At 31.0% G+C, this 14,368-nt stretch overlaps 1 protein-coding gene across 1 annotated transcript in view; it reads left to right on the forward strand.

Moving 5' to 3' along the window:
• LOC124363376 overlaps positions 1 to 12,011 on the forward strand; it is a 76,968-nt gene extending 64,957 nt beyond the window's left edge. The window contains exons 24-25 of the mRNA XM_046818627.1: positions 10,909 to 11,078; positions 11,755 to 12,011. Of these exons, the coding sequence (XP_046674583.1) occupies positions 10,909 to 11,078; positions 11,755 to 11,996 (412 nt within the window). The 3' untranslated portion in view covers positions 11,997 to 12,011. The remainder of the gene's footprint in view (positions 1 to 10,908; positions 11,079 to 11,754) is intronic.
• Positions 12,012 to 14,368: the final 2,357 nt, after the last annotated feature.

Raw genomic sequence — 14,368 nt, forward strand, 5'->3', positions numbered from 1 at the left:
TTTTGTACATACCTATGACGTCAATATTTACGAAAACCTGTTTAATACACAATCACCAAAACCTATTAAATCACATTATATTATCTTATTCACTAATTTAATGAGTAGTAAACATAATTAAGAAAGTATTGTGTGATAGTCTTTACATGTTTTAAAACGTAATAGTTATATGATATCTTTCATGTTAAAAGCATCCAGCCTATGCATGATATTTTAAGGCAGATTTCATACTATTTCTCACCAAATATTACGTAACTGTTCACCTTTAAATAAATATTAAAATTATAAATGTTAGATTATTAGCTGAAGCATGTTGTTTACCCTCTACAAGTTACTGTAATCACTAACTACGCCATTTACCCAATTGCAATCACATAAAGTAATAAATGTGACTGTTGACCTTTTGGCATAGAAATGCACTCTATCCATTAAGTGCAGTTCCACGCAAAAACGATGTCATTATTAATTAGTTGTCACACACTAAAGTCATTTCTGTGAACCACAACTGGCCTGTAAATAACATTCGCAGAATCGTAGGTCTATAGCTCGTTACATCTGTTTCCATATATTATAATAGTTCCACAGGCATTTTCTGAATATATGCTACCCAATTAAAAAGTTTATATACATACATATGTATTTTATATATAAATAGAGCCCGAGATACTGTAATTTTGTTAAAACATTGTTGGATTTACCGAAGAATAATCGTTAAGTTCAATATATTTTAAGTTCTCTAAATGTTTTGAAGGCTATGAAAAGTCAAAATGAAAGAAATGATAATACGTGTGTATGAAATAGACTGAATAGAATTATATGACATTTTTACACCCAAAGCCTAACCATCTGCAAGATATCAAGAGAAAGATTGCATATTTAGGCTTTACATTATGCGTAAAGCATTTTTACACAGTCGAGAATGAGTTCTATGATGACACCATCATATTCATGGTGTATGTCAATTCATGGAATATCCCTGAGCGTTATTTAAGCCTGGCACAATATCAATTGTGTCTAAAGGGGGAATTAACATGTTTTTTATGTCCAATTGTTGAAGTGAAAACTTCTTTAGGCGCGTTGAGCGTTTTGGTAGAGGGTAAAATCCTCGGTTCGCGTCACCGACATGCTAAAGTGGTTTCCATGGAAACGTTAATAATCTTTGGAAAATTTGTTTATTCTATTTTAGTCACTGTGTGCTATTTATGATTTATTAAACGCCTAATACTAAATCTACGCAATGTAATATGCTAATGATAATAGTATATCTATAGCTATGGAGAGCCAGACTAGCGCACGCGCAGTAGCCTGTGTACACGTATACACTAATACATCGACTATTTCTGACTGTATTATGTGCGCGTTGGACGCTTTTTGGATAAGTATAATTTTGTGAGTCACGTCAACAATACGTTATAGTAGCAGTACATCTGTAATTGCAAATGTGACGCGTTGTACATTAAGTATTAGAGTGTAGAATACATAAGTAAAGTTAAATTGACCACGTGGGAAGTTCAACTTGTGTGTACTGGATTTTGTTTATTTAAGTGAATTTTTAATTTGACTATTATTGTAATTATTTAATTGAAGGATTACTGTTTATTTATTGAATTTAAATTCATTGACTTCAGTATAAAAGTGAGTATGAAACATATTAATATTTTTATACAGATAAATGAATAATGAAAACAACGAATATATTTTTAAACATTGATATTAAGCGGAGACTTTAATATTAACTTCGCAGATGACAAAAATTTATCATTAATTGAATTTTTGAATAAAACATTAGGTTTGACTATGTCTAATGATCGAAAAGTCAGTACAACAAAGTATAAAACGACTATCGATGCTGTTTTTATACGATATTTAGATAAATTTCAATCAAACATTTTTATTTCTTATTTCAGTTACCATAAACCTATTGTATCTTTTTTAGAATACAATGAAATGATTGAACGAACAGATAATCTAAGTATTGTCAAAATTAATGATGACAATGATGTAAATAATGAAAATAATGTTCAAACTTGAATTCATTGAAATTCGTGTAAATATAAATACTATGTATAATTAAGATAATTGTATATTAATTATTTTTTCAACCACTTTGTATTTATATTTTGTTCATGATTTGTTTAACCCATCATATGTAACTAATAAATAAAACATAAAAAAACTTCATATAATTTTTTTCAACCACTTTGTATTTATATTTTGTTCATGATTTGTTTAACCCATCATATGTAACTAATAAATAAAACATAAAAAATTTCATATAATTTTTGCATATAGTTTTAATTACTCTCAACTTAATAGTTCCGTTTTCACTTCTATCGGCAGTCCCACGACTGCTATTTTTTTTGTCTATTCTCAGAAAATCCCAAGAATGAAATAAGCTATAAGTTTGAAACTTTACATGCAACCTTCGTTAAACCACGTCATGTGGTGTACTGGAATCTTGCATTAATCAGAAGCGTAAAACCAAAATGTATTTCAAATAAATAACGATAAAAACATATGTTGAATAGCTTATACATGTTTTTATACTCAGTAATTTATTGGTTGAAGGTTATATACTACAACGTTCCTACTATGGAACAGTATACTCGTATATTATCGAACAGGTCTTCTCGGTAACAAAAAATAAAACCAATTTCGAGAAAAGTCAGTTGAAGAACTTCTATTATTTATCACTCGGACTCTTCCTCCAACAGCTTTTAATAGACTTTCTGGTTGTAATGAGTAGAAAGCCTTTATACGGTTAGACTTCAATGACTCTCAAAGTTACAAGGTCGTTCTTTCTTCCTTTTTTACCAAACCATCAACAATTTACAAAAGTGTTTGTGATAAGGTCAACATTTATTTAAAATTTGTTTTTGAGGTTCCAAGACGTCCTTCAAAAAACAGTGTCTTTGTTGCCTATCCACCCGCATGTCGAGCCGTCTGTGTGATTAGATAAAGATGTCTTACAGACTTGGTACATAGGTTGCTCATGGTTTCAGGAAAATCTCTAAATTTCGTTACCTTATCTTGACTTCTTCAATATTTCGTTGTGTGCATTTTTTTTTAGAAATTTCATATAAATTTAAGGACTTATTTCAGCAAAAGTCGTTTAGAAAGTATTTCATAGTCAAGATTACAATTATTATATAGGTGATAGAGTTGTTTTATTTATTCAGAATTTAAGGTAATAAAAACTCCTCGTTAAAAACAAATCATCAAACCACATATTAAGTGTAATACTAAATGTAATATCAATTAAATTATTATTCATTCATATAACAAATAATTTCATATTAAAAAAAAACATATAAAGATGTCCTATGCAGATTGAATTTACATGAAAATATTCCGTGATAACATGAGAATTATATAAAAAACTAGTTAGCTAGACCCTTCAAGATTTATGGTTTATTTTATACAGTTGGGATTTATTTTTCGACACCAGGTGTATTTTTGAACAGTCAGAATTTGTAGCAAATATCGCATAATCATAAAGCCCCGTTGAATTCTATTCGTTAAAAAATTATCAACTTATTTTTATTTTATTTTTATTCAAACTCTAAGCCATTAAAACACCCGGTAAAACCAAACGTGAGACCATGCAATGAAAGTACGAAAGGACTAAAGTTTGTTTTGGGCTGAGAAGCATGAAGGTTAGTATCAGTGTATATGCAAGTGAATGATTCATCAACGCCCATGAAAATTGGCTACAAAGAAATCAAATTTGGTTAGATAGTTTAGCTTATGGCCTCGAGGCGCACTTAGGTAGGATATTTCTTCTTCGACCTCAGAGATCTCTCCAATGGGCCTTTCAATTTGCGAAAATTTCCATACAATATATTGATGTCAGCAAGCAAATGTCACTAAAAGCTATGAAAAGTCACGATAATATTTAACTAATATATGTCTTCATCCGTTTCTATACTAGACAGAAATCGTAAGATGTTTTATTGAAAGACTATGAGTTCTACATTGGGATTCCTTCTCAGTGGTCTAATAAAGGTTTATTGTTACTAAAACGGATAGAGATTATCGTCAGAAATGTAATTCATTCGAACCAGAAGTAATCATACACGCTCAAAGATTAAAATTAAAAAAAAAACACAGTTTTACTTAAATCTGAAGCAATGAACTTAACTATGGACATCGTAATAATATATACCTATAAAATGCGAAATTCCGTTTAAAATATACGTAAAGCCCCTTTATGGTGCGTAAACTGAAATGCTGAAAAAATGAAAAAAAACCTCGACTTCAGCATTCTTTGTCACTGGGTTAAAACAGTACGAATGTTGAGATGATTAAAGAATAAAATTTAAAAAAAGTAGAATATTACAGAAATATTTCATTAAAGAAGACTATTCTTTAAATATTAAATTTGTTTACTTACGTATTCCTTTTCAAACACGATATAGTATTTAATTTTGTTTTTAGAGTATAAATAATATTGCTATACAATTTTATCTTCGTCAAAAGCCATGAAAAAATAAATTGAATTATTATTTACAATAATATGAAAATAAAACTTATCGTATAATCAAAACCCTATGTGACAACATCGTGTCTTTGACATTGTAGATTGTACAAATACTCGTGTTCATGTTAACAGGATGAATGAAATTTTTTAGCATTAATGTCACATCAACAGTTATCAGAGACAATGTTAAACCTAATTTGCTGAGCGTCAGGGAAATATTTCAGCCGATTTCATATCTGTTTGCCAATCTATCGATCTCTCTGTACAATATCTTGTGAACGATCAGATCTATAGCCTTGAAATTTAGCATGAAGTTTCAATTTTATACTGCGTAAGCGTATGATCATCTAGTTCCATGTTGGTACATGTTTTTCAATGTGATTAGGCTGAGAGAATAAGATTTGTTTACGTTGCCCTTAATGTATTCAAAAAATGATAGCTTTCCTTCATAATAAGGAAGAACCTATCCTAACACCCGAACTAAAGGATAAAATTAATACATTAACTTTTCATCACTCTCACTAGGTTTGGTGTATATCAGACTACCTGGCTAATCGAATACAATCTTCCAAATGTAATCCTAAAATGTCTTACTCTGTTGCTAGTTACTTCTGCTCTAATGTGCTTCTGGGTAAAATAATTGAGAACAGTGAATATTCCTTAAATTTAGTGCTTTAAGCACAATGGAACAAATCTAGTGAAATATATCTGAGTAAAATACCAACAATAAATATATCACTTTAACTAACTTCGTACAGTCACTTCGGAGAAGCAATTACAGAAACTAGTTCGTACTTAGGTACTGCTACTTGCGTGGTAATTAGTTCCTTGAATATCTGGTAGACACACAATAGAGCAGCAGATTCGATTGCATTACTGTATAATGCATTCATTGCACCCAATACGTACCCCCTACCCTACTTCCCACTAACTTCAAATTTATCCAATACGCCTACAATAATGGGCCTCGTTGTCACATTTCAATGCGTTACATACTTCAATATACTTTAATACCAGCCTTTTTGTATATAAAAATACAATTTCACGAATTATGGGTTTTGTGTCTTCTACTGCACATTTCATTCAGACCATAATATACAGTATATTGTGTAAACGTAGGCATAAGAATAAGCTAGTTTCACTGCATAATTGTTTATTTTGCGAAAAATACAGCGTTTTTTTTTTAAACCCAAATTTAATATGTTTTAGTCCACCATTTTTTAAACAGTACAATTTTCACTGTAACTTTTCTTTCTAATAGAGCTTTAAGAATATTTCCATAACCTAATCTAATCGAACATCTTTAAAATGATGAGTCACATAAACATATTTACTAAAATATTATCCACCCCAGACAGTAAAAATTTGAAACGTTTGGCAGCTACATCATTTAAAATTTTAATTGAAGATACACAATTTTATAAATTTTTAATCGTCTTTGAATAACTATTTTACACTTTAAGTATTGTAGTATCTATTAATGTTTTAAATTTCAAACGTGAGTTCTCCAGTTTTGGCATATAATGTTTTTAAAATTGGATGGAATTATATTCAATAGATTTCCGTTTTATGAATTAGAGGGAGTATTTTGTTTCTTTGTACAACTCTAGCTATTCTACTGCTATACGTTCAGGACAACTTATGTAAATCACTCTGTATATCTGTTGTTTAAAACATTGATATATAATTATATCAAGGTTTAATCTTGTTAGTTTTCAAAATCTAAATAATTTTTATTTATTTCTTTTTTACAAAATAATGCTTGATATAAATACAGTTCCTGAAAATCATTTAAAAATACCTATTTATTACATTGCTTCGTTAAGAAAGGGCATTACCATTATCACTTTCTTTTTGTGAAATTAAGATGGTTTCGTTGATATACAATGCGAATTGAATATCGCCTCCCGGCCCAGTGAGACCACAAAGCTTCAGTGAAAGGAATTTCATCACCTGATAATGACGGAACTTTAGACTGCTGATTAAACAGGCTCATTGTTCTATTGGCCCGTTGGTAAATTGTCGTGTTTCTGTTGACTACGTCTTATGTCAAGTTCGAATTGGGCAAGACTGGGATATTTTAACTAGTTAAAGCTGCTTTTTGAAAATTGCAGTAGAATGAACGACACCGGAAGCAATAAATAGTTTTTGTCGCTTTGAAAATAATTCCTGTAAATATTGTAGTTGTTTATTAAAATTTCAAAATTATTAAGAACCAAAAGTGCCTTATTAAAACATTAACGTTGCATGTCCATCCATCTGTCTGATTACTGTAGGTAGAACGCAGCTAGAGACTTGAAACTTGGTACATAGTTTCTTATTATTGAAGGAAAGAACACTAAATGGTTATCTAGATATTTTAAAATTGGAAAATATGTTTACATTGGTGGCAGGAAAAACCTCATTTTTTTGGGGGTCATAAGGTCAAAGCCCAGTCCGTCCATCTATCCGCCTGTTCATCTGACCCTGTGTAGAATAATTATAGATTTGAAAGTTACTCGAAACGAGAATTAGAAAGTTAGTTCCCTTTGATTCAAGGAAAAGCTGTATTAATTTTGTGATCAAATGGTGAAATTAAAGTCCATTTACCTGCGTGATGACTCTTTTGTTACCTTTGGTCGGGTATTTTGATACTCCCCTGTATCGATGATAAAATAAATATCAGTCCAACAGTTTCTTTGTTAACAGATCCTGCCGATTGAGAATTCCATGAGGCGGCCACATAAGCTGGTGAGCGGCGTGGGGGTCCTGAATGCTGCTATGGTTTTCATCACCCTCCTGTACGGTGCAATAGGTTTTTTGGCTACCTCAAATATGGAGATGACGTCAAAGGAAGCATCACTTTAAACATGGGCGATGATATGTGAGTATTAGCTACTGAAGTTATAGCCCTATTATCATGTCCTAGGTACTAAACTGTAAGGAGTTACATATTAATTTATAACTTACATGTACATTATATAATTAATATAATAAGATTTTCTTAACAATTTGGGCATTAAGAGTATTATTTATCCTAAGTGCTCTATTTCTTGCGCTTCTTACAGAGAAATTCTAGCCAACGAATTAACGTGAAACTGATGGACACACTACCCTATACAATCTGTTGGAATCCAAAAGCCAATTAGGTTTAAAGTATTCAGATGAAGATAATACGTATATGAAGAATAACGTACAATATTTGATCAATAGCTCAATACGTTCTATAGTAAAAGAAATCTTGCACAAATTGAAAATTAATTTTTCTGTTAGAATTTAACTTACATTTCCTTTTAAATAGTTTTTAAACTTTAAACTGTGCTTTTATTGGGGCGAAATTTTGAGGTTTGTTTTATGGTGTCGTATCGTGCTAATTTTAATTTGATGTAAAAGTCGACCTATGCTTGCATTTAAGATTTTCAAGGCTTCCTCTGAGGTGAGGAAACCTGAAAGTCGCTCGTAAATGTGGAAGTTTTAGTAAATTATGGATTTTTACACTGAAGTTCTGAAGTTCACTGGATTCTTACATATAATCGATTGGCGGCTAGAGGGCTGGTTTAAGACTTAAGTTGACGTAAATCTCAATTTTTATCCATAAGAATATTTATCTTTCGGTTTTGTGGTTGTAAAGATAAAACACAGGTGTTTGCAGCAGAGCCACATTAGAACACACAAAACTGTAACACACAAGAAATGGGGGATATTTATGGCACTACAACGTGAGGCGTGTAAAAGTCAACTGAACATTTGGCCGACGCACTAAACCTGACGTATTGCCGCTTAGACGGCTTTTACCGCTCTCGAGGACGTAAACGACTTTTGTAGACATTTCGGAAAATATATGGCAGAATACACGTTTTTGGAAGACTTTGTTGTCAATTGTGACGTATACTTCTTGTTTGCTTCAAAATATGCCAATCACATATCAATCAATACGAAGAATAATAGCTTGATAAACAATTATTTTACTTTGCTCGACTTAACAGCTGTGATCTCTTTAAACTATTCATTAATTCATTAATGGGTTTAAACGGACTAACTTCTTAGTAAAAATATATATTTTAGGGAGGTAAATACTATAATTTGACAAACTAACTACTAAATTATTTCCTATGCTTATTATTTGACAGCAATGCGTACTTAGATTGTGTATTGCATTAGTTACAATTAGAATTATAAAATGAGTTTGAATTTATTTATAACACCTTTAATAAAAATATGTGTTGTTAATCGAATTATGAATAATTCAAAGCTTTCCATAGTGATCTCCTATTTAAATTGGAAATAAATCTCACATTGTATGCATGGGCTTTCGTTTGGATTGGTAAACAGTTCTAAGTCAACTTTTTAAATTATTAAATTTATACTAACTTAAAAACAAGGATAAAAACGTCTAGATGTTAATAGATATTTTAATAACTACAACCATAGTTATAACTCTATGGTATATAATTATATTAATATTTTTCAAGGGTTTTATATTTGGTTAATGTAAAGCTTGTTGATTGTTCATTAATCTAATACTGCATTGACCAACAATATTCAACTTTCTTAAATATTCTATAGTGAGAATTAATTATGTTTTACTTTTCGTATTGAATCAATATTCTTTTACAGTATATAAAATACTTTGTAATTATTCTAAAATTAATTAAATATTAATATCAATATCATTGGAAAGAAATACAATAAATAAGATGAAATTTCAGTTTAATCCAATCCTATGTAGTTATATTAAACAAGGCGTTTAATAGAATGCAGAGTGAATAAAATGGCTAAAACCTATATCACTCATTGATAAAAACTGAGATTTATTAATAAAAACAGATTTTTTTATTTTATAAGAAACCATGATAGTTTTTCATGTTGAAAATTACTTTTCCGCTTAAATCATTGTAAAATCATTGATAATACTGTAGTTGTGTGGATTTCATGGATTCTAAGATTTGTCCTTGAAGGGTTTTATACAAATGACCATATGCTCCACAAATCTCTTTCATTGAGAATAGTACAAAGCTTTTATAAATCTAAATTTTAATTATTGTCACTCCACAAACCCAAGAACTTTGTGACTAGTCCTAAAGCATCAGGAGATTTTAAGTAGGGTAGGAAACATCACCAGAAATAACCGAGGAGATTAATTTTTAGAAAAAATACAGAACAGCAAAGTAAATTAGTCTTCTCATCTTATATCGACAGCGATGTGTTATTAAATTTATATATTATTGTGTTATTAAGAGAAGTTACCACCGCTTCATTCCATTTATAATATTGTTAAGTACAGAGTCTAGCCTGTAAAACGTAAAAAGGATTGCCCTTGACGAAAAGGTGTGTTAAAGGTGTTGATGGAGATTGGCCAGAGTACAAACGTCTAAACTTATTCAATTCCTTCGAATTAGGACCTGAAGATCTAAAAGTTTAACGCGTGAATCATAAGATCTTCGAATTAATATGGCAAGTAGTTTTGAATCTCTTAAGACCAGTTATGAATATTACGATAGCTCTGCAACTATTTCTCTTCCTCTAAATCGAACCCAGAAGCTCATAGACTCACTTCAACAGAGTTCTCACTAAACAAATGAGATTTTCCTAAACGTTTTTCTTAAAGCTTTTAATGATTATATAGAACAATCACTGTATAACATAAAATCACGGTATCGGACATTTACAATGGCTATATGTTGCAAAATATATAATATAACGTTTTGAGGATTGGAACCTATTTTTCGTGTGGTGGCGGGATATTAATACATACAATAATACAGAACAGAAAAAATGGAAAAGGGGTTCAAACATACCCAAAAGTTTCAGTACCGGTATCCCACTTTTAAATGTACTGGTGTGACGTACGTGTATCTTTATCGTGACTTGCATCTTGTGCAGTGACAACGATTGGATTGTACTCCAAGATATGTTTAAACCCTTTTCTCTCCCTTCTTTTGTTCTTTCTGTTTTTTCTTTTTGTATGTATTGATACCTCCCCACCTGAAAAAGCGGATAGATTCCAATCTTCAAAATATACCTTTTGTAACGTATAACGATGCCAAATGTCCGAAATCCGTTATATTTTCAAACCTTCCATCGTCAATACAAAATTAAAACAAAGAATCTCTGCATCTCATCCAAAGTTGGAGTAAGCGAAAAACTTGCAATCTCCAAACCTTGCTTAATTGGGCATTTACATCTGAAAGCCGAAATGTGTACTTACATCTCTGAGTCAATTATGGAAATTAAAAAAGTACATTTCCGTAACAATTCTCGACAAGACTCCTAAAAGGTAGGCATAAAGTTACTGGGAATATTTATATAGTAACCTTGATACCAGAGTTAGGGTATCAGGTACAGTTGAGATACCAAGATTATTACCTTAAATAAACATAGGTTTGTACACATTTATCGGAGGGAATGTGTTAAATGCGGGCATAACGAACGTCTTTCATATTTTTCAGCCAGTTCGAAATAGTAAAGGTGAGCGTGGCTCTCGCTGTGTTCTTCACCTATGGACTACAGTTCACTGCTTGCTTCGAGGTGGTCTGGAAGGCTGCTCAACCTCACATTGGTAAGGGCAGGGAACTCGTGGGATTCTACATCATCAGGAGTCTTCTCATTTTTGGCACAGGTGAGAATCAAACTGTTTTCCTGTAAACGAACAAATTAAACGAAGGAATGATTTGTAGTAGAAGTTATATGTATAAATTTAGACGTTATAAAAGATTGTGCATTATAATTTTTTAACGTACTAAATTAATTTGGAAGCACGTTGCGATCTGCTTTGGTTGCAGAAGCCGTAATAAACGATGCTCTATTTCGAACTTACACACAGCACAAACCAAGTTCATTATTAGTTTAAAAATCCAAAAATAATGCAAGAAAACCATCAAATTAAATTAAAGCCATTATGTACGTATTATTTCTAGGGTCAGTAATATCTGCGTAACTGTTCATTTTGAGAGTTAAGCCAAATATTCTAAAGTTTACAGAGGCTAACATTACTATTTGGGTATTGTTTTTTATCACGATTAATGCAGGGATCCCAACATATACAATAAAATATCCAAATACTAAGCCTGTCACGCGGCACTTAAATAGGCTTTTACATTCTGAGCCTGCAAAGATCATTAAGCTGTAGTTTTATTCTCCCATTAATCAAAAAATGGTCACAAAAACGTCTGTTTATTCAGCTAGTACTATAATTACGCTACACAAAGCCTCGCTAGTATCTTGAAATTATAAAGTTACTATGAAGTTATAAAGAGCTCTGCAATATTTTATAGCACTGATTTGTCTGTCTACAGTACTGTTTGGGATAGCAGTGCCTCAACTAGCTCCAGTCATCTCCCTGGTCGGCTCAGTGGGGTTCTCTGTTCTGGGACTGTTCCTGCCGGCCATCACCGAGACTATCGTCTTCTGGAACGGCGGCCTCGGTTGGGGGCGGTGGCGTCTCTGGAAGAACGTCGGGCTCGCCATCATCGCTATCTTCGCCCTCATCAGTGGGACCAGCGTCGCTATAAGAGACATTTCCTCCAACTATCAATAACGCGTTACAATAAAATATAGCACGCGTGCCGTTATATTATTTGCCTTTAAATCACGGGGCGAACATGTTACTAGTCAAAAACTTGTTTGAATTGTATCAGTTATGTAACTTAAAAAAAGACCGCAAACCTGTTCTTATAGAATACACCAAAGTTTGATGCATAGCTAAGTCACAGTATTTATTAATTATTTTCCTTTAATTTAAGTCCAATGAAAATTCCTTTAATATAATTATTTCCTTATATAGTCAGTTATTTAACAGTCTTTCGTTATTTGTCTCTATAAAGGATTAGTATATGAATTTGCAAAAGTGTGTGTGTACCTAAAAGTATATTTTAGGTCTCGTCTATTTTAATTTATTCAGGATAAAGGTTTCATTATAAACAAAAATGAAATTTCCAACTTATATGGAAAAAACTACATTATTTTATAATTCATACCACAATATTTGAAAATTGTGAGATGTGGCTATGGTTTATGACTAAACCATTAAACAAAATGAAATTTCCAACTTATATAGAATAAACTAAATTTTTTATAATTCATAGGACAATGTTAAGAAAACATGGGATTTCGCAATGGTTTATGCCAAAGTGATTAAAAGATTTATTTAATTTCAAAACTTTGTGATTTATTTTCAGTTAATACAATATAAAATTTCAGTAAAAAAATAAAGAAGTATTTTTATTCCAATTTTCTAGTTATATATGGAATGAAACTAATTTGTATCGAAAACTGTTGCGCCTTTTGGGTATTTTAAGCCAAATCCTTCGTATTGCCTACGTTTTATTGCCCTTAGTACATTATTTTATCAATCCAAAAAAACTTTTAAAATCAGTTAGTTAATTTATACTATAGGTTACTCTTCAGATTCAATTATTCAGGATTAGTAAACTGCTAGTTAAAGTGTGATAAAATAATAACAAATGAATAATAAACTTTTTAATTTGTATACAGGGTATGGCAAGCTAGGACAGTAAAGGTACCTCTCTTGCATCTCTCATTAAGCTTTCTTATTTTTGCTAAGGGTCTGAAAAAATATTTATTATCTAACAATTACATCAAACTAAATAACAGAAAATTTTAATTTTCATGCTGATATCTTGTAGTCATTGTTGTGCTTAAGAAATCACACAATTTTATTTTAACAGTTGACAAAATTAACTAAACCTTATTCTTTAGTTGAAGCTTCCAGCTGTACTACTTCATTCTCTTGTTAACGAAGTTTTACAACTCTCTGTTGGAATAATTCAGACTAACTTCTAAGACAAGATGTTGCATCAAGTTCTTAATTAAAAGTTCGTAACTGTAACATTTGGGTCTCTGTCATTTTGTATTTAGTGCTCCCAACAGATGCCGATTTTGCAATTCATAAAACATTAGTACTTCGAAATATTATTAAATTTTAAGTAAAATATATAAAATAAATTTACCTAAATGCAGTAAAATAAAACAGTACACTCATCAAATAATTCTACACAGAAATATGTCTTATTTTAGAAAGTATAAATACATTATTTGTTAGGTATCTTTTCATGTGAAAATGAATTTCACTGTAATTCAACTCTAATGCACTTTTCAAAACATCGTAGTTTGGGTTTAAAAAGATATAGTGAACTTCTAGTGCTGCCAATAAAGTCATGGAGACCATTTTGGGAGTTTTGGAGGAGTCGCAGTATGTTGGTGCTATATAATGAGATTTATTTAAGGTTTTTGATTGAATTGACCATTCTGTCTTTATGGGCAAACTGGAAATATGTGACATAAAGCAGCTCTCTCAATTCATTCCTCGTACTTCTCTAAAAGCAATCAGGACGTTGCACTAAGAAATAAAGGACAATTTGAGGGAGGTTGTATGAACGTTAGTTGGGAGTACCCCAAGGTTCATAATTGCCCCGTTCTTATTTTATATATAGGATAGTTTCAGCTATAAATTTAAGTAAACTATTTCGGAAGGAAGAATAATGTTTTTTGTATATAAATATAATTAAAACATATGTAAAAATTTATAATAAAAATATAAGAAATACATGCTAATTATCACTACTAGTTTATATGCCGCGAGCCAATTTGCTCGGTATAAGAGCAGAACCTGATATTTTAAAATACAGCCTCTATATTCTTCAACTAGCTGTGTGGAAAATTTACGATTTTCTCTCGATAAAGAAAACAAAACTTTAGTGTTTTAAATATTAGAAAGGATAAAAATATATTATTTTTAATAGAACAAAACTTCAAACGAAAGATAACAAAGGATATTTAATTGGTAGTATTTCTGAACAGGAGCAGGGCAGCTAGTTAGTAAAAATAGGTCAGTGGAGCAAATTGGATTCAATCAGATTTCAATTGTTTTAAGAGTATTATAATTTAATA

Source organism: Homalodisca vitripennis, chromosome 5 (assembly GCF_021130785.1).
Source record: "Homalodisca vitripennis isolate AUS2020 chromosome 5, UT_GWSS_2.1, whole genome shotgun sequence".
NCBI classification, from domain to species: domain Eukaryota; kingdom Metazoa; phylum Arthropoda; class Insecta; order Hemiptera; family Cicadellidae; genus Homalodisca; species Homalodisca vitripennis.